At 34.2% G+C, this 22,835-nt stretch overlaps 1 protein-coding gene across 2 annotated transcripts; it reads right to left on the bottom strand.

Moving 5' to 3' along the window:
- Positions 1–1,120: 1,120 nt before the first annotated feature.
- On the bottom strand, positions 1,121–22,756 carry arm (armadillo). 2 transcript variants are annotated; one of them, XM_088256963.1, is made up of 13 exons: positions 22,654–22,756; positions 22,244–22,306; positions 20,339–20,569; positions 18,724–18,934; positions 17,244–17,826; positions 16,598–16,744; positions 15,746–15,883; positions 15,451–15,606; positions 13,954–14,136; positions 10,383–10,592; positions 8,541–8,810; positions 6,308–6,374; positions 1,121–2,773 (listed from the first exon to the last, which is right to left on the bottom strand). In XM_088256963.1, the coding sequence occupies exons 2-13, from the start codon at positions 22,278–22,280 to the stop codon at positions 2,616–2,618; spliced, it is 2,391 nt and encodes a 796-aa protein (XP_088113089.1). In that variant the 5' UTR covers positions 22,281–22,306; positions 22,654–22,756; the 3' UTR covers positions 1,121–2,615. The 2 variants fall into 2 exon arrangements, with proteins under 2 accessions (XP_088113089.1, XP_088113091.1); XM_088256965.1 differs by lacking the exon at positions 6,308–6,374.
- Positions 22,757–22,835: the final 79 nt, after the last annotated feature.

Below are 22,835 nucleotides of genomic sequence, written 5' to 3'. Positions count from 1 at the left end.
ATCATTTTATTAATTTGCAATATCTGCTTTTCGAAAAACATATTACTTCACATCTTGCACATGTTGATATATTTGCATTGTTATCAATGGTGTTTGTTCCCTTTCTACTGTTACAATATATACAGTGGAACTCAGTTATAACAGCCTCAGCTGTTATATTGTATCAACTCAGATAAACTGTGACTTTCTGGCAAGACCCGCCGAACTATATATACATATAAAGGTTTTATCATCAATAAATATTGCCAACTTCGGCTTTAGCATCAATTTCTTTGTAATTAATTAATAATAGTTTGCCAAAAGCCACCGTAGTACTTTCTCGTTCCTTCTGCACCAGGGAGATGTCTGCTGACACTCGATGCAATACAGCATTCACACATGAACACAGAAAAAAATTACTTCCTGAATAAAATGACTTCTTTCAATACGTATACAGCAAATGTGAGTTTCATTTTATAGCTGTTTAATTTTCTCAATTGAACTCTTTGTGTATTTACTTCTTTGATATTGCTAATGTAACATAGTCCGTAGCAACATCAATACAATGTCATTGTAAACGGAAACGAGATCTTACCATTAAATAACCATTTAAATGAGTTGGAGAATTGTAATTTTATTTCACTATGAATATAATTCCTTAGTACGGCTATTGCTTGGGTTGTTCTGGTTGATGGGTCCGCTTGTGTCGAGGTCCAGTATTTGAGAGAGCGTGGTTAGCATGGTGTTTTATTCTCCTCCTTCCTGGGTGTAAATGTTGCCACACAACAGTGTTGATATCAGTTTTACAACAAATTGATCAGCCAGACTTTTTAAAATTGGTTCATTCTATAAAATAGCATTGTCAGGGGGTCTCTTTCATAATATTACTCCCAAGATTTTGTTGGTCCCTTCAGTGACATTATAATTGAGTTCCCCTGTATATTATTTTTATAAAATTATTTTCAGCTCACTTCTAGTTTAAAATTTATTAGTTTATAATTTTTTTTGGGAAATAATGCATCTCAATATTTGTATTGATGGCTGATGAACAAAAATTAAATCAAGCAAAGTAAATATGTACACTGCTTACCCAATGAATGTGAAAAGGAAATTGGAACAGGTAAGAAATAATACAACTCGGTTTACTAATTTAATAGTTATAATTTTATCAATCCACCATAGTATACATTCTGAAGTCAATTTTTAAAAAAATGTTTATAAATTACCAATACATATACATATCTAGAACAGCTTTGCTCCAGTTGAAACACATTGGATGAAGAAACCATCGAATCCGCAATTTACTTAAACTTGGGAACATGTGGACAAAGTAAACATACATATTTAATCGAGTGCAATATTAAACTCTTAAATTTATCAGTGCATCTTATTTAATTTATAATTCCGAAAAAGATGAGAAACATGTCGTGCAATGTCCGTACAATGAATCTTATGGGTAATAAATTATTTTGAACTAAATCGAAACAATCATACCACCGATCGGTATTTTAAATACGAAATTTTCACAATCAAACAACAAAAATGTCTAGCTTTACCAGCCTTCTACCGAGACGCATTCGTAAAAGTTGAATCAAATATGTTTAAGTTTTGTCATCATGGCTAATCCCGTCTTAAATCCTTATACAAAGTTTAACTACTGTGGCTCGTCACGGATTACAGCTGCTTATTGAATTCATAATTATACGCTATAATTTTTTTTAAGAAATAAAATAATGACAAAAATTGCCATAAACATGATTTCTATAATAATTATTCCTATCAAATTACATCTACGTAATTATTAATATTCATCTAAGATTATAGTATAATAAAAAAAGGTTCTTAAGGTTTTTATAGTATAAGCTCTCGTTTACAATTTCAAAATACTGATGTGGATTTTTTTCAAACTCCGATATGGCAAACACCAAAATCTGTATTTTTTTGTTTATTATGGAAAGAACTCGAAGTACATAAATGCACGTTTCCTCGTCAAACTACCAACTTGCGGCCCTTAGCATTCCATGAAATCAGTCTAAACATTGTCACCTAACAGATATTATAATCCATATTTAATTAAACTAAACATGTATACCTATTATTATTACTTTTTAACTATAAGAGACAGACAGAAGGAAACTAACTTAAGTGTAAATCTCATTTCCTCAGTCAAATGATCCGTACAGCAGTTCTTAAAATTCACATTTCATCGATAAATGTGTTGATAAAATTGGAAAAGGAAATGCGATCACACACAGTAAGAAAAAAATTCACACACTATTGAAATTTTATCTAAATTTGATCAAATAAAAGTATCTATGATTGCTAAAAAAAAAACAAATTTTAATGATTGTATAAAAATAAAAAATAAATCAATCGCTAATAATTCAACATAAATATAGAAACTACATTTAAAAAATCGGTGTAAATATTGAAACAAAAATTTCATCTACGCACATTCAAAACTTGTCAAAGTAAAATAACAAAAGTTTACCATAATGCTCACTCTTAACCAGGAAAGGTTGGAAATGTTTTAAAGAATACGAAGGAAATGTATGATCCGGAGAGTGGAACAAACTATGTATTAAACTATCACAAAATATAAGTATGTTAAGTCAAACGAATGGTGGGCTGCCGGTCTAGAGGTCTGTGTCGTACCAGGCGGCCACCTGGCTGTTGTCGGTGGGGGGGAGGGGCACCTTGGGGCCAACCGTGTAATCAACCACCTCCATATCCATCCCAAAGTCACCCGCGATCTCCAACCCCTGCATGGAATCTATGGGTATCTGCTCGTAGCCTGTCATCAAAATACAACAATTATTCCCATTCTGACTAACTAAAAAATCACAAGAATTTGTACATTATTTAACCGACCAACAAATGTGACTGTATCAATCATGACAACTCGGACGCATTTTCTTCCGCATGCATTATCGTTTCAGATATACAAAGTACTAATCATCGTACTATATTTTTTTACACAAGTATATGAAGGCCTTCTATCTCTTTTTTTTCATATAATGGTTTATGTTGTTTATCTCTTTCACGGACGAATTGAGAAAATAATATTAATGTGCATCCTTGCTGCTCAAGAAAATTGGTCGAAATCGCTTAGTCCTAAAGAAGTGTTTAAAGGTGTTTTTAAGTTTTTGCAATATGTAGTTTGTTTAATGTCACACAGACTACTAATTATGTACAAACATTCGACTCCTCCAAAAATCTGGGGCCGAGATGTGACGTGAATTTTCATGCACATTATGGGATGAACATTACATTGTACGAAAAACATGATCAGATACTTTTATAAAGATGATTAACAAGTAGAATCCCTGAAAAAACATCCGGTGCGGAAGAAAATGCGAGCACTTGTTTTTACAATATAATTGCGTCATAGGGCTGTGATTGATGGATTTAATTAAAGAGTAATTACATTTGTGATATTATTCAGGTAGAAATGAAATAAAATCACATTCACATTTGCAAAAACTGCACCAGACAATTTTTTAGATAAAATATGGATAAAACATATCTAAAGATTACCTTCAATCAAAAATTTACATCGTTTTTTGTCAATGAGGAATTGTTAATGTCAATCACTTTAATCGCCTCAGAAAGTATGTGACCAATGTCATAAAAAGAGTGTTAATCTTTTTCATCATTCCCGGGGCATAAAAGATGACAAAGAATGGGTTATTTAGAGACAGAAAAAATCGATATGTACACCCGTTTGTAAACAAAATTATAAGACAGAATGAAAATACTAAAGATTTGCAAAAAATAATATTGACAATACTTTTTTGATTAATTTCACGAAAGTTACATAGGTAACAGTTATGAGAAGTAGTTTTTAATTTCTAATAAAAATAAATTTATCCAAGACAGTAAAATATAATACTAGTATGTATATGAAAAAATACTTACTTAAATAAAATACATTGTAGGAATTAATTAAAACATGTATTTGGACAATTTAAATGAAACTAAAATGGGAAAAAGATCACCTGGTTGTTTAGTGATACATGGGTCCCTGGTTAAGCTGCTTGAAAAGATTAGAACGGGAATATGTTAGGTAAAATTACCAACCACCAAGTGTTAATAACTACAGACAAAAGTGTTGTAAAAATTCTGTACACTTACAGTACAGTAATACCCCGACGCATAGTAAAGAAAAGATAACTAGTTTAAATTCAACTGCCGCAAGCGTGTCAACATGTTTCCGTACTTGCGACGTGGGCCATTCTAAATGGAGGTGTTTACTACTTTATACTCATTTTAGTGACTACATACGGAGACATCACTCGGGATAATAATGACACTAGCACATGACAATTTTGCTAAAAAATTCAAGATATATCAGACTATGTCATATTCATACCAACCAGCATTTAGTAATAATAATAAAATGCTATCAAGTTTAATCATAGGGTATTAATGATGATATTTAGGATATATTGGTGAAATTTAAAAACTGATCAAATATCGAAATAAAACGGATAAGAAATATCAGTCTAATCATATTGGATTTATTTATCAATAATAATTATAAATACATACTGAGAGTAATGCATCCCCAAGGGAATCATACAGATTAAGAGTTTATAGATAGCCCTTACTGATATACTCAATTTCCTTTCCCATATTTCAGTCATGCTTTTTAACTTTCCTTTCTTTACATATCTATCTTTAGAATCTGAACCATATGAATTTATATTTAGAATCTGAAGCATAGGGCTGATCATCTTGCCTTCATATGATTAAGTCAACTCCATGTCAATTTGCCTTGGTTCCCTATCTCTCCACTGGGTGCGGATATGGGTAAAAAATAAAAAATGAATTTGCGGAACATATACATGCGGAGCAAATTTATATGGGTAATTGGAAACACGGTATTACTGTACATGTAATATGTATTACTTAATAAAATATTGTCTTTCACGGTTAGTTTTAGTTATGTGCATAACACTTAAAACACATTGCGTATCAGAACATGTCTCATGTGTCTGTGCAAACATGCGTCCGGTACACTCGACACGGTCTGTGGAAAAAATGTCAGCACCATATCCACAGCCAGAAAAAGTGTTGAAGTTTACAAATAACTACAAATTTTTGATATTGAAAAATGTCGAGAGAACTTGTTAAATAATTTATACATCGATATTGAAACTAAGGTTTAGAACAACATCAAAAGCATATAATTCAGCAACAATAAAACACTCTAAATGGAAGAAGAATTACACAAGATAAATAAAATTTTGTCCATATGTATTGTAAAAGTTCATATGAATTTATGCATGTACATAAATTTATATATGAAGTATTGTTATATAGTGGAACCTATATATTCATCATTAACTTTCTTCACCTTAAGTATCTAAAAATTATGCACGCTCCAAAGGGGAGTATTTGAAAGATCCCTGTCCCAGTCCTATTCATATAAATATTGTATGTAATAATAATAGAGCTTGCGACAAATGACAATACTCTCAGTGACATGATCACAGATCTACTGCACAAATCGTCACATAAAACTCCACGTTTAACTTTAATTTGACCTTTATTATATTTCATACTTAATAAGGATTTTATTTGTTGATAAAAAATCTTTTGAATGTAAGATATCCATAAGAACACTATTTATTGCAAAGAATGTTCTTGCATCACCTCTGAAAATTATATCAAGTTTGTATATCATTGTTTCCAGGTTCTCGCCAATAAGATGATTTCTTAGTTTGCTTTTAAAAAGGTTCATGCATCAAAAATATTGTTTGCATAAATACATTGAGTCGAAGAGCCTTACTGCGGATATTTGTGCTGAACACTTCAAAGGTCAAAGTGCCGCACGCGGCTCCAGAGCCACACTTTGACAACCTGTGACTTAAACCATTTGTATCTCATTCTACCCCTGCCAAGAACTATCAAGAATTACCTCCCCTGGATATAATTTATGACCAAGTTAACACCGTCTTAATACCCTATGAATTAATTAAACGTCAATAGGGTCAAGGAATGATAACCCAGAAAAAGAATGAAGTAACTAATGTATATTTATTGTGACATCAAAATGTGTCAAATATCAAATCTGAAAATATAGGGACTGACAAGTATAGAAGTTCCACTGTAATCTGAAAATATTTACATATTTTGATAGATTAATTTATGTTATCATGATGACTAGATATTTACAGTACTCATAGTTTATAATTAATGCTTCGGGGCATTCAAAAATAGCGTGTTAACCATTTCCACAAGAGTGAAATGTTTGTTAGTAAGAGTGTGAGGAATGGGAGAGTGAAGCGTGTGGCACTCCCAGCGTGCAATCATGAGACATTACCTTGCTGGTGAAACGGTTGGCGTGACCCGTATAGACCTTCGTAACCCTGTTCCGGTCCCAGCATATCCTATTTTGTAAAACAGGTGAAATAATACTAAATACATACTAAACCAACAAAAACACAAAAACACACTTTTCTACCGTTTAAAAAAATAAATGAAAAATATGAGAAACAAATTGGTTGGCTTAAGTGTGATTTAAGTAACGTTCTGTGCATGGTGTATTATTTCAGCATTAAACATCCCTTTGAATGTGACTGCAACCAGCTTTTAAACAATTAAAATAAATGTTATTTCTTTACTATGAATAAAAATGTGTAAATAATATATTGTGGGTGAAATTACACAACACATACATAGCATGTTATTAACAATATTGCAAGTACACCTAACCGATTTTCCCTAACAATAGTAACTATTCTACCTTTTGCAATCTCTTGTACGGTATGGTCTCAATGCATTTTTGCATTCCAAATAAATACATCAAATTATCCAACAGATTGCTCAAAGCAGAAAGGTTGCTATTACCACACAGTGTATGTTAAAGAAAATTAATCAGTTCTTACAAAATCGCAGCTTTGTATTGTATAAAAAAAAGTGATTATAATGGAGAATCTTGAAAGCAAATATGACAATCTCAAAATGAATCATAACCAAAAATGATAAAAGTATTTCGTATCATGCCTTCTCCTATATTATGATAGTTTTTCATTTATCCTTACAGACCGGATTATGTGCGTACGGACTTTCAGGTTATGATTCATTTGAAGATGGTAAAGTTTGTTTCCAATGTCTTCAATTATGTTAAGCCTGAAATCAAAATCTGGTGCTCGTAATTAATGCTTACTTGGCAAACAACAGATATAGATATTTGTTATATATGTAATTAAATCACACTTAAAATGTTGGAATTTATAAAAAATCAAATATTAAAATAAATTAGGAAAAGTGTAATAGACATTAAAATAAAGTATGTAATATGTAAAATTCATACCCTGTATGTAGATGTAGTGAGAGTCTCATTACATTTTTTTTAAATACACAAATAAAACTAATCAAATTATAATACACACATTCCTGAATTTGAAAAATAAAACAGATGTTCAAAAAACACTTCATGCATTCTCATTCCAAAAAAAAAAAACATCAAACATCTCACTCATACAACTACATATCTTTCAACTGAGAATAATAAAATTAATGTAAAAATTTAAAGGAAAAATGATTGTATTTAAATTTAAAGAAAAGGGCATGTTTGTATTTACAAGTGAACGACCAAATGCGGTGAAATATCCGCTTCCAACTCTGATGATAAAAAAAGCATTAAGAAAATAGCACAAATAAGTTTTGGGTTGGTTCATGATGCTTTGCAGGATTATTATTGTGTGTGTTAACTGACAGCTATTTAGCTTTCTGTGGGGACTTGTGAAAGCATGTATTTTTAATTAAAGCACTAACTCTGTGATTTCCTATTTTATAACTTGTAAAAATTGCTTTGTTTTGAAACAGTGCGTCATTTCAAGTCATTGTAATTGTTAATAGGCTTCAAACGCATCTACAAAGTTATAAGAATGAAAATTATGACATTTTCAAAGTATTTTTTTTTTATCTTTTATTTCTGAAATTGAAAATTATACAAATGGTAATTTGATTCAAAAAAATTATTCTAACAACCACGACCGGTAATCTTCAATGTTGACGCTGGTAAAGTAGAAAACTGCAACCATGGAGCAAAAGAATTTCTGTACCTTTTCGCAGCAGTTTATCAATATGCTCGATTTTCAACTTGTCTCAATGAAAAATGAGAGAAAAATTGTCTCTTACTAGGTTTTTAAATAAGTCAAGGAATGATTGTAGCAGTTATATTACTAGTATGACCAGCAGATATTCACACACATTAGCAGTAAGCTTGTCCTATTTATATAAGCTTATTTGGTTCCCATACGACTGGAAAGTTCTTTATTCCGAGCTCCTTCACCGTATCCCAATAACATATTGCACTGAATCCAAGAATCCGGAGAACATGAACGATGATGTTGCCTTCATATAGTTTACAATCAATTTGAGACATTAAGTTCAATATGTTCAAGTTGGTGCTCATGGGGGTCAAAAAGAAGTAAAATATTATATTACAGTATCGAGTGGGTGGTAATAAGTTATTTAAATTACGCACAATGATTTAAAACAAAGCAATTTAGACGAGTCACGTAGGTGAGGGGATCTAGTCTGTTTACCTGCAGGTCGGGGGCCATGGTGAGGTCGTTGGCCCACATGTGCTGGTCCTCCCTGAAGAGGGAGTTGGTGAGCTCCATGGACAGGCGCTTCTTGTAGTCGTTGGGCTTGTCTTCGGACATGCGGAACAGCACGGCGGCGGCGTATGTGGCCACGCCCTCGTTGCGCGAGTGCAGGAGTTCGGTCAGCGGAGCCGTGGCTCCCTCCTGCTCGATGAGCTCTGCGCCTTCTTTGTCTGCGGCCAGTTCACACAGAACTCCGGCAGCGACACGCTGTAATATGTTTTACAAAGTAAAGATACAATTTGAGCACATCATAGGATACCGGATGAAAAATATAGCAGAATAAGATGGATATTATTAGTATAATTACTAGAACTTAATGTACCAACAATTGAAGAAATTTTTATAATAATAATAATAAACTTTTAAAGATAAAACAACTGAAGTGCAAAATTCACTTAACTCTAGATTTTCTAATAATTTAATATTTTACAGATGTAAAACAACAGCAGCTTTAAACCATTATACGTACGTAGGTAAAAAAAACTTTAATAAACTTCTGGAAAACTATAAATCTATAAAAAAATAATCAAACCTTTAAAAGTAAATATGAAAAACATATAAGACTCACCCCTACCTAGATTCCATACCAAGGAATTTTATTTTTATTTTTAATTTATTTGTTTATTTTTAATTTACATTGTTTATAAAAATAAAATAAAATTGTAAAACGAACTCCCTCTCTAAACACAAGTATCTACTTTATTAGAGGTAGAAACATTTTATTTGAAATGTTTTGTATATTTACCAACTATTTAGTATAATTTAAATAAGTATTTTGCAAAAAATAAAAATTCAATAAAAAAAATATATGGTCCGCCTCCATAGCATAATGGTAACAGTTTGTCTACCATGCTAGAGATCCCAGATTTGATTCCCAGGAGGGGTCAATAAATATAAGTAATTTTTTACACCAATATTTCTTAATATTACCATGGACTGGTATCTGAAGCACATGATTAATCAATCACCTTGCTTTCACAAAAGTAAAAATCAAGATAATACTGCGTCAATATGATGCAGTGCCAGATATCATTAAGTGCATACCCAAAAAATCATATCAGTAAATGTAGTACACATACATGTTTGAAATTACAGTATCATCAGTAACAGTACATGTTTGAAATTCAAACAATTAATATTTAAAATTACTTCATAATTTGAAAAACATCAAATTGTAATCTATCCAATGACTTTTCTTTCGATAAATTGAGAAAATATTTATATTTATATATTTTTTTTTATTTTATTAATTGATTTTCTTATTTTGAAACATCACCCCTCATCATGGAAAATGGGTGGATTTAGTTTTTTTAAATTTCTATATATTTTTTTAAAAATTAACAACATTTTACTGTGCATATCATGGTAGTGATTCTTAGTACTCAAAAAATCTGTGTTTGATTTAAAATTAATACATAAATTTAAAATTAGTGATTCTAATGTAAATAATTCCATTTCATCTCAAAAACTGTGATTTAATTTAAAAAGAACATATAAAATCCCTAAAAAGAGAGAAAATAAAATGAGAGACGGTCATATTTGCCAAATATTTCCATAAATAAAAAATAAAAATAACAAAGTTAGAAATATTATTTTAGTATGCGGATGTGACGAGAGTGAAACCATCCAAACTCGACGACATTGCACTGCACGGCCAACCACAAGGTAGACTGCCGGGCAGACCACCAAAGCTGGGAATCAACATCGCAAGAAGCTAATCCCTCTTAAATCAGGCCACAAGGCAGAAGAAGAAAAATATTATTTTATTTTATTTTTTACCTGAATGTTTTCAATTTCGTTGAATAGGAGCTGCACAAATATGGGAACCACGTTTTGCTGGCGTATGAGCGCACGGTTGTGGGACTCGCGCGCCAGGATGTGCAGCGCGCCCACTGCCCCCTCCACTATCTCCTCCATGCGCACGCCGTCCGCGTACGCTCCACCCGCGCCTCCAGTAACCGAGCCGCCGCCGCTGGAGACGGATGTGCGCTGGAAGGGGTGAGGCAAATGCGGCGTCAGTATTGAAATGCATAAAAAAATATATTATGATGTTTTTACTGCAGCATTCAATAAGGTATTATCACCCGGGAGGAATTTCAAATTTGACTATAAAAGATTGTGTCAGACTGGTTTTGTGTTTATAACAGCCGATATAATCAATATTTCCATTCTTCATTTTCTTTAGCATAATTCGCCTTCGTAAAAACATTGTTTTCGTAAGTTGGTAATGAATAACGTCACAGAAATGAATCCACACTACTACTATTACAGCTCTATAAAGCAGATACATAAAGCGATACGCCCCATAACACACCCGATGATGGAAAATTTTATGACGTATAGCGGTGAAATGAATCCACACTACTACTATTACAGATACAGTAAAGGAATACGCCTTATAACACACCCGATGACCCGTGTCCATTTTTCATTTTATTCAAATATCTAAAGTTCAAACCTGCATATCCCCCTTACTTCTTCTACAGATTTGAATAAGAATGTTACCGAGTCTTGTGATTTTTATTATTAATTTACTAGCCAATAACACATCACGAGAATGATCCATTCCTTTCAAAGCAAGTAAAAAAATTATGTGTTCAATAAATTAATAATTGATTTATAATAATCAGTTACACCCAGTGGCGGACCTTCCCTAGAAGCCCAAAAGCCCGGGTTGCCTAATAAATCCACATAAAGATGACTAAATCTGGACCAAATGATTAAAAATACACAATTAATGTATGCCTGTTTTTAAATTATCGCGCGCTTTTTCGTACTACCCGAGATAGCAGAGTGTAAACACTCGGCTTTCGCCCCGTCTATTCAGGTGCAGGCGATACAAGATTAGCCATCTCGCTCGCTCTCATTGGCTTCAATTTGGGCTTCTGGTTCCGGCAATATGTCTTATATTTTTGCTTAAAAAATATAACTCTAACCATAAAATAGTAGGTACATATATGGCATTTTGTATGAAAATGGAAGCCAGCTTCTATTGGCCTGAACCTAGCAACACACCTGCTGCACAATTTGCAATCGTATCGAACGTATTTCATAATGGTTATCTGTCAAACTATTGTCAACGACTTTTACGCCTTTGTAGAGTCGATTATTACATATTAATTATTTGCCTTATCTACACTTAGTACATATTTATTTATTATGGGAAATTATCTAATTATTTCCTTACGTATTCATAAGTCATAATGAGTTCGAAAATGGCCGATGTCGTTCCTTGTGGCGATTTAAAGTGTGTGAAGGAATTAATTCATAATGTAGAGGTTAGCGCTTTGAATTTTACTAAAAAAAAGAAATGATAACATCTCAAAGACCTACTTTCGATTTAAAAATATCGCAAACGGTTAAATTTCAATGGAAGTTTAATCGTACAGTACAGTTCAACAGTACAAAAAGATCCGCTTATTACGATAAATTTTGCAATAAAAAATACCACACATTTCTGCTACTCGTTGGACGTACTGTAAATATTATATTTGAACAAAAAAATAATCTAATAGACTTATTTAGTGAAATGGCTGACAATCCTCAGCAATGGGAAGGCGATACAAATTTGTCGGTTGGAATCTTTTTATAATTCTTTAAAATCTTTTACTTTTAATTTTTTCTTACAAGTATTTCACATTATATGAAAAAAAACGATAGTTTATATAATATCATACACAAATTGCAACCGACGTGGGTTACTGCAGCAATAAGATAAAAGATTTTCAAAACTGGTTAAGTACGGATTTTCAATCGCAATTTTATCAAATATATGTCGTTGCATCTCAAAATAATACTGCCCCTCGCTTAAGACAAAATGTTTTGTGTGCTCGTACGGAATACAAAAGAATTTTCATCCAAATTATTGATAACATATTTTCCGAAATTAATATTCTGAAATATTCAAACTTCATTTTTTTCAATTGCTCAACAACAAGCTTTACGACAGTATAAACTGAATTTTCCAAATGACGAATTAGAATCTCTAGAATTTTACTGCGGTATTCATTTCGATAAACAATCATTAAAAAATCAATTAATATGTCTGTACTCTTCTTCGGAATCGAAGGATTTTAATGTATTTCAGCTTATAAATTTTATCAAGGAAAATAGTATTGAAGACGTATTTTCAGAGTTGCTAAGGTTAACTCGTTTGGTGGTCACTATACCAGCTAGAAGTGCTTCAGCAGAACGCTCATTTTCAGCTTTAAAACGAATACACACGTACTTAAGAAATACACAAGGACAAAATCGCCTTTCCGAACTCTCTATGATTGCCATAGAAAAAAAACTATTAGTAGATCTCAAACATTTAGCGTCTTTTTATGAGGAAATAATAAAATCGTTTTTGAAAAAAGATAGGCGGTTCGCTTTAGAATACAAATGAAAATGTTTCAGTACGTTGCGGGGCTATTTTTCCCTAATTTTAAATATGCACATATTCCTATTCTATAACATTAAAGCAAATTTATTTGTAAGACAAATACTTCTCGAAAGCCTTCATTCACAATTCATAATAAGGTTTGAGCAAATATGTTTTTTTAAGTTTTTAAAAAAAAAATCCTATCCACAATCTACGAAATTGATATACATACCAAATATACTTTATCAAGCATTATTGTGGATTATGGATTATGGTTATTATTAAACACTATGCATGCCATTTTATGGTGATGGTCGATATCTGAGGAAGATATTTTATTATAGTGAACATTTTATTTATTTCAAGGTGATGGCTATCCCTTACAAAAGTTACATAGATGCATAATTTTTACAATGATTACAATACATTGTTTATATTTATAATACTTTCTGGGTGCTCACTATACTGGGAATTATATTAGGTGAAGAAATTATAGGTTCATCATGTATTCACGAATGTGAAAAATAATGGGCTTGCCTTACTGGTAAACCCTAGGCACGCCACTGGTTACACCACTAATCAAACAGTAAAATAGCACCTATTAAGTAAAGATAATGGGGAGATAAACACAAAACCAAAAGATTTCACTATTATAATACATAATTGCATATTGAATGATAAACTGAATTATTAAACAATTTGCCAGTTCCATGCTTCCCTTCCGTACATTGGAGTGGGTACCAAGACTCAATTGTGTACTGCCACTTAAGCTTTTGCTGATTTCCTTAAGGCGGAGACTGACCGGAGCATTTCGTCGTAACGTAACACGTTACGATGCGAGCATTCAGGCAGTCAATACAGCGAGCCGAGTGCTCCATCCATAGTTTCGGATGCTCGGTGATGCTCGCCGCAAGCAATGTTACGACGAAATTCTGATAAGGGTAGGAATAGAATAGAGAATAGTAGTAATGATGTGTAAATAGTTACCCTGCCGGTGACCCTCTGCGTGTCCTGGAAGGCGCGCATGAGCAGGCGCACGAGGTGGTGGATGGCGCCGTGGTCGCGCAGGGGCGCGTGGTTGGCGGGGCACAGCGCCAGGTTGCGGATCAGCCCGATCACCGCCTTCACCAGCGGCCAGCGGGACGGCGGGTGCAGCAGCTTCACTATCACCTGTAATAACGCGTAAACCGGTGAAGAAGACAATTTACTTCACGCCATTTTTCCGTATAAACATATTTTTTTTCATGTATAGGTGTTGAGGCGACTAGATAAGAGAGAGAAGGAGAAAAAAAGACCATGTTTTGAATTGACGTAAACCATAATGTGAAATTTAGAAATGACATTTAACAAATTAGATTATTGAACCTAATATGTATGTTGTTTCACAGCTATATTAACTCTTACCACTCTGTAGGCCAGACATTCTGGCCCGTATGATTCTAGTAGGCAGCTCCGTGGGCCACCATGTCTGGCCCGGCGCAGGTATAACTTTAATCACTGATTTCTCTATCACCCAAGTATATTCTACCAAAAAAATATTTCAGATAAATACAGTTAATTTTAATAAACATGGTCAAACGATTTGCCAGACATAGTGTCCCAAAATTAGGGAACTAAAATATTTATTTTAATGGTAGAAAAACGTCGCATTTTTTTATCAGAGTAGCTGATCAGTTATTAGAAAAAATGGTCAGAGTGAAAAGGGTTAAACGTTCCATGGAATGATATAAGGTTTGGTTCCAATCACACCGTTTCTAATTTGGAATGTGATAGGGAATAAGAGAAGTAAAATAAGGTAAAAAAATATATATAGGGTTAAGTCATAGTTTGGCACGTTCACTGCGTTTAATATATGGCGAACAATCACGAGATGCTGACAAAACAGCAATTTTCAAAATGCCAAACTATATTAAAATTGTGAAATTCCTTTTTATAGATACTAGAATACATATACTGTTCTCTTTGTGTGTAGCATTCATGCGCGAATCATGTTTTTGCTCGCTTTAAAGTCGTCAAGGGAACTAAAGCCGAGTTTAGACTTACAAATTATACATTCATATGTGAAATTTAATTATTTCATATTGCAATTTTTTTTAAATTTTATTCATTACACACTGACATAAAATATTGTGCCAAGACTATAAGGGTATACTTTCAACTAAGCAATGATACTTTTAAGTTATTTTACTCAATTGTTATCACTTTTAAACCATACTTATTCCATCACATATTCTGAACCGAGGAAAATATTAGATGAACGCACCTGACGCGTATGCCTCTCTCTTAGCTACAATTTAAAAATGGATTTTATGTTTGCTGCTTTATGTGTTATTGTAATCAGTACACATAACATTAGAATAAATATCAAGATATTGTGCGCATACAATTCAATGTCGGTGTTGCATGAGTTAAAACGAAAATGGGTAATTTTCATCATGGCAAAGTATCTTATATAAGTGATTAAGGTACTTATAAATAATGTACCTGCAATCCATAGTTCAGACGCACGCAATTCTGCGCCATCTCTGATTCAACATGACGCGAAGTCAGGTGTCGTAAGGCGCATACAGCCGGCTCTGTGATTTCCTCACGGTCTCCGGCGTTCACGATAGTGCGGACCAGGGCATCGACACCTCCAACCTAAATACAATAGTCAACAAGTTAGACATTCAAGCGCGAGTGACAAAACAATAAACACATTAAATTTCTTTGACCAGTTAAAAAAAAGGATCTAAGTAATGTCGTCACAAAAGAACAGTACTAAAGAGGTGACGCCTACCTGGCATACGGTGACTTTGTTACGTTGGTTGTTGCAAGTCAGATTAGACAAGATGCCCGCGGCGCATGTGACGATGTTCACATCAGTCGAAGCCAGGACCTGCACCAAGCTTTGCAAAAGTCCTTCCAGGCCATCAACCTAAAGTGATAAAAGGATGATTGAAGATTATTTAAGTGGAAATGAGACAATGAATACAGTTAAGATTAACACACTATGGACGGGGAACGTATTTCTACCCGTTCGGTCGATTGATAAGGACGGGAGGGGTATTTTTACCTTCTGCGCCGGCCTTATTTCAAAGTCAGATAAGAAGAAATTACATATTTCTCACTCCCTTCAACAACGTCATATATCAAAAAACTTGATCTCCCAGGAGATCGTTTTTGAAGTTTAAAAATATAATAGAATCTATTAAAATTAAATATCTAGCCACTTATTGAACTTTTTACTGTGCCCAGATCTTTTTGGGTAAAACCTGGTTTTTATCCATTTGAAAAATATTTAGTATACTTAAAAAAATAATTAAACAATACCTTTTCTTTAAAATGCAAAAACAACACTTTCTGCCCTGTAGCGGGTAAATATTAAGTTAAAAATATGCCGCTTTTGCTAGGATATAATACATTTTCTGTGCATTCTGAAAACATGCAGAACCGAAAATTGACAATATTTGATATATGATGTTTGTTGAAAGGAGTGAGCGATATGTGATGTTTTTATATGAAAATTATGTACCAATCTCTCTGTTAAGGTCTTAATAACATGTGCATAATTATTAAATCCCGTTGCCAGCGGTCCGCAGGCATAAAAAACATCCGTCCTTAGTGTGTTAAGAAAGTAATATTTTCATACCTTGGTACCAGCATCGGACAAGTTACGTAGGGTCCAAAGACAGTTCTGCACGAGGCGTCCACTAGGGTTCCCGAGGTGCATGGCAAGAGCTTGCATACCGCCCGCTTCGACGATGGCCGGTTTGTTCGAAGAGCAAACGGACAGAACCTGAAAAATTCAGGGAAAATTAAGGGAATAGAACATACAATAAAATATCTTTAAGTTCTTCAAGGAGTGGGAATGTCACAAAAAAATAGTGTGAAATTAAAGAAGTGAGAAATTATAATTGAAGTTCTCAATTTTCAATTGTGTGTAATTGAAATGGTGTATGTGTGAATAAAAATAAATGCTGTACGTATTGTGTTTAAGGATGAATATGGTATATTCAGTTCTTTTGGTAGGTCAATACACTTTCAAAATAAATTAACACATTTTAAATGCATTCAGAATGTACCTATTTATTTATCCGCCGTTTTGTTCATATTTGCGAGTTAAACTGGGATGTTAAAAATTTGTACCACCATAAATTGCAAAAAGCATTCGCTTGGAGATAAAATGGGAATTAATAGTGTAAAAGCAGAAACATGTAAAAATGAGGTTCTACTTTATTTAAAAAGAAAATGTGTTGATGAAAATGGAGTATTAAGGTAAGAAAGTAAATAAGTACCTTTAATACACGGGATGTTGTCCACAAAAGCTTCTCGTAATCATAAGAGCGCATGATACGCACGAGTTCGATGGGACCTTGAGAGGCCAGAATGATCAGCTTCGATTCCTGGTTCCCGTAGGCCAGAATCTGCAGACAATCGGTTACAATGGCCAAAAACTTCACGTTGTTACGCTGCAGCAGAGCCACCATCTTCTGTAGCCCTCCAGCGAGACGGACGGCCATCTTGGAGCCGTCCTGGTGCAGGAGCAGGTTGTGCAGAGTGGTGATGGCGTAGAACAGGACAGACTCTACAGGAGAGCTGAGCAGCTTGACGAGAGCGGGGATGCCTCCGCTCTTGAAGATGGCCAGCAGACCCTGGCGATGGTGCGAGAGGTTGTGCAGGGTGCCGACGGCTCCCTTGGTGGTCTCCAGGTCGTTGCTGTTGGAAATGGCGCGCACGAGGGCGGCCACCATCTGCGGAGAGTTCATGATGGCGTGGCGAGAGGCCTCCTTCTTGGACAGCTGGTGCACCATCATGGCAGCCTGCGAGACCACCACCTGATCTTCATCATTCAGCAACTTGATCAACTCTGGTATAGCCCTAGAATAAAACAAATAAAATTAAAACAAGTAAATTAGTAAAATTTAATCAAACTGTTAAAAAGGACATGATATATATACAAATTGGGCATACTGATATGAACATAATATGTATTCAAAATACTCTAAGAACTTGTAAGATTGATATTTTGTAAAGTAAGGACACAGCGCTTGAGTAAATGTTTTTGCTTTAACTCTTTCAAAAAATATACTTTATATTTAATACATGTGTTTCAATACATTCAATATCAATGTCAAACATTTGTGAAGTTGCAGAAATTCACATCAGAGAGTTGTGTTTTTGAAAAGTTGAATGATAAGAAAAGGCACCTATATCTTCCTCATTCTTCAACATTCCAAGAACACAACGCAGAAATGTAAGTTATCACAATTTCACATATTGATTTGAATGCATTAAGAAATACAAAATGGATAGATATAACCACAAAGTAACTGCCGAAATAATCAATGAAATCAAAACTAAAATAGAAAAAAAAGGATAACTATTAAATAAGCAGACTCAGATAAATTCTTTGAACTATAAATCTGTTTTTATTTGTAATAATTTGAAGGATAAAAGTCTAGACATACTAGAGATTTATTCAATTTAAATTATAACCCTTATCTGTACCCAATGGTGCATAGGGCACTGCATCGAATTGACACAGTGTTATCTTGATCATTACTTACATCAAGGCAAGGTGATCACTCTTGCGCTTCGGGAACCAGTCCAGGGTAATATTGAATAAATATTAGTGTAAAATCACTAATATTTATTTTCACCCCCCTGGGAATCGAACCCGGGACCTCCAGAACGGTAGCTAAACACGCTGAGCATTACACCACGGAATTTTTTTTAATTACTCCTCCATAACAACATATTGGTCACGAGACGTACCGTGTAGCAAGATCGGCATCATCCTGATAGTTGATCAAGTTGACAACGGCGTGCTTGAGCATCTGGCTGGGTTCGGCGAGGCGCTGCACGGCGGTGGGTTGCGCAGGATCAAACTGGGTGGACGGGATCTCTATGCCCTCCTCCAGGGTCTCGGGGAACATGGCGGCTCGCACGCGCTGCGAGCGCGTCTGGGACAGCTGCTGGTTCATGTCTGCAAACATACTTTGGTGAACACCCAACTACTCCTGTATTACACTCTATTAACCTTTATTTTTTGACATCTCATCAAAGATGAAGAAGAATATGGAAGTATGGTCATTTACGGGGCTGACGACTGTCTTAAGCTGGTTTAAGTGATCACTTTACACACGTGTAACATTCACCAATTCTACCCATTATTGACAACCACACTAATCAAATTCTTGGAAGTTGTAATTCTTGGAAGTTGTTCACTAGGGACATCTATCTATTGGTGGGATGTAAAGAAGCTTTTTACTAAGCAGAAACTCTTATATTAGTATGTGAGGTCCGAATCCTGGATTATAATCACACATGAGAAACGCCAGAAAAAAAAATACCATTTTCATTATTATTATTTAAGCTTATAATTTAACCTTTAGACGCCCAGTGGTCCTTTAAGGGACCGTGGATTTGATTTGTCCTTTAAGGGACCGGTCCTGTATGGGACCGGTGGGCAATCGTGATGCATTTCGCTATTGGATTACACTGATTTACGACAATAGTATTCAATATATGTATATTAGCTTACGTAAATAATGTCTTTGAGATACAGATCCATCATTTTATTTTTGGGTCTGATAAATATTTTAGTAGCTACGAGTAGGTAGCAAGTCGCGCGAATATTTCATAAAGATTGGGCAGGGTGCTACCCTTATTGCACGCGGCGCATGAGCGTCTATAGGTTTACTACTGGTTTACGAGGATTGAGCCAAGTAAAATCAAGATATATACCTACATTCTTTCTAAGAAAATAAAAGCACTTTTGAGTTATACGAGTATTCAGTTTTTACATTTAGTAAGCTAATTATTCTTTTTTAGTGGTTTTTAAATAATAGTATCAATATACACCATATACAATGTTACACAGTTCATAAAGTGATCACTTGAACCAGCTAATGAAAATCCGTAAACCCTGTAAATGGACAGACTTCTATATTCTTCTTCACATTTGTTTGAGATATCATTAAAAACATATTACATGAAGATATTCAGATATTCATATGGGAGATATGACAAAAAATGGTCATTTGTTCCAAATGAAGATTGAAAGAAGTCTTTAAAGTGTTTTATCTGCAATAGTTTAGGTTGAAAAATATGCATGTGTCTAAATCAAAAGAAGAGTTGATGGGTCACAAATGATATTCAAAACCCTCAGTATTGTCTCCGTAACTATTTTGACTTCTTCTACTTCTGTTATTGTCGTGTCAGGTACTCCTGATGTCGGTTATCACATAAGAGTAATTATCCTTGTCTTGGGCAGCTCTAAACAGTGCTTCAACAGTTCTGATCCCCGTCCAATCCCGTATATTCCGGAGCCAGATCTGTCTTCTGCTTATACCTCGTCGATTTCTATTTTGGCTGATCAAATGCTTACCATCGACTTGATCCTGGGTGAACCCCTGGGTGAAGCCTTGGTCCAGGTCGAACATGAGCTGGTCTCCCTCCATGTCGTCATCCTCCTTCCCGGAGAGCGAGGGCACCTGGGTGGCCGCCCCGGAGTTGATGCCGGAGTCCGCCAGGTAGGAGCCCTGCTGCCAGAGCAAGGTCTGCTGGTCCTTGTTGGAGGCCATGGGGACTTCCGGACCGGGGTAGTTATTGTGGGACACTGGAAACAAATTCAATTTTCAACAAATTGCAAACTTAGACATATTCCTCACTTGTTAACACTTTGGCGTTGGGTACAAGTTGTTTTCAAATTACTACTGCGACAGGGCAGTTTTGCAAATTAAAATACATTTTTTTTAAAAACTAACTAGAAGGAATTTTAACACATTTTTGGCAGGTGATTTTTTTAGCAACCTGGCACTAATTTGTATACCGTAGAACAGGGCTACTTAAACTTTGATGTGTTACTTGAGCCCAGTACAAAAAAAAAATTAGATCTGTATTTGGTATTCAATAATGAATGTATAGACATGATTCATTATTTCCCTGACAGGTGACACTTATTGTCTCGATACGTTCAATATTGTAGACCAAATATAGCTTTAAATCTCTTTTTTGTACTGGGCTCAAGTAACACATCAAAGTTCAAGTAGCACCGTTCTACGGTACTAATTAAGGTTGGATACTAATCACAAGTAACCGCAAACCCAACTACGATCCGTACAATGTTTTTTGGCATCTCGCGACGTACCAAAAGTAATCAAATAAAACGCTTATAAGCGTCTCCTGCTCTCTACCAACAGTATGTTAAAGACGCTTTTAAGCGTTTCCCGCAAACAATGTGTTAAAACTAAAATTTAAAAGATATTTCTTTATAACCTGAAGCATTTAAATATGATTTTTTATGTTCTAAATCTGTGTTTTGCATTTTCAGGACCACATGTTATTTTGTTCTGGTTAATAATATCCTTTTAGTAGCATCTGTGAGTAAAATCTTAAAATAATATTGCTGTGACAAATCTTTTTTAAGTTCAAATAATATTGTTTCTATTGTTTTTTAAGTCATTCATGTTTCGTAAAAGAAATGTTAAAGATTCATATACGAGGCAACTGTGGCGAATGTGTTAAGGAAAAATTATATTGCGATTGTTTTAATCTGTCACTAACACAATGCTTTTTTTAACACCTTGCCTACTTAAGTCACTTAAGGCCAAGGATAATTATTTTATTCCAAACCCCAAGTCAGGGCTCTTAGGTTTATAGGATGTATATGCTCTTCATTGTCCTATTTAAGTGACAATTTTTTAAGTTTCGTTGTTTATTAGAATTTCGCCTGTGAGTAGGTTAACTTTTATTTTTACTCAAGTTTTCTCTAGTTCATGAATGAAAGTTCTAAAATATAGAATTGGACAAGATATAAAAGTTAATATGTTATGTATGAATCCAACTAAATGTGTTGTTTGTGCGCAAAAAATGTGTTGTTTGTGCGCAAAAAAATAAAAGGCAATGCTACATTTCCATTAACAGTTATTTGTACATAATCCACATTTAATTTTTGTCTTGGGTTTTTTACGGAACTTGAATCACATTTCTTAAATTTTTATTTCTTATCTTTCTTTCTAAGTACTCTTATTGGTAAAAAAATATATACAGAATAAAATAAAATACTTTAAAAAAAGTTTCAATATTATGGAAAATAATTTAATGAATATTTACCATAGCAAAAGGAGTCATATTAAAAACTTAAAATTAGAAATAAGATAATATCAGAATGTTGGACGAAATTCCTGGAACTATACAGCGATATTTACCTCAATGTGACTCATTCTAATAAAAACTAGGCTTGGTATGAATGGAACTGGCTTGGAATTTTTACCTATTATTAAATACTTACTTGTCCTATTTTGAGAAGGGGGCAGCTGATAACTCATGGCTGCTAGGAAGCTGTACACAGCACCTGAAATAGGAGATAAAAAAAATCTAGTAAAAACACAAAAAGTTTACACGTAAAACTGGCAACGCTGCAGTTGCATACATCAAACAAGTACATCAATTTACAATACAACAGGTGCACCAATACGTTGATTATCACATATTAAAACATTTCCACGAGGTTTAACTTTATGATTCATCTCCGTATTACTTGAACGGTGTAATTCCACATACACGATTGTGTTTTCACAACAAAACAGCATCCATGACAGTCTCGTATGCGTCCATTAACACCACACCCGTCGAGTAAGAGATAAGAGATTTTGGCAGGAAAGTCAAACTAAAACGTGAAGCTATCACGACTGATCTTACCTAAGAGATGTTTTATTTATTTATCACCAACCAAATGCAACTTTTAATCGATTTCGTAAAAGGTATCCACCCGCAACACACCACAGCAAAACAGAATCGGAATGGCGGCGGCTGGGTTGCCACCACACTAAATAAAATAGTTTTCAATGTGAATTGCCGGTAGGCACTTGCACAAAAATGTA

This window comes from Brachycentrus maculatus, unplaced genomic scaffold, assembly GCF_059751285.1.
Source record: "Brachycentrus maculatus isolate JH-2025_06_01 unplaced genomic scaffold, ASM5975128v1 h1tg000069l, whole genome shotgun sequence".
Classification (NCBI taxonomy): Eukaryota; Metazoa; Arthropoda; class Insecta; order Trichoptera; family Brachycentridae; genus Brachycentrus; species Brachycentrus maculatus.
Note: the sequence above shows the minus strand (reverse complement) of the source record. Positions and strands in the feature narration are given on the sequence as shown.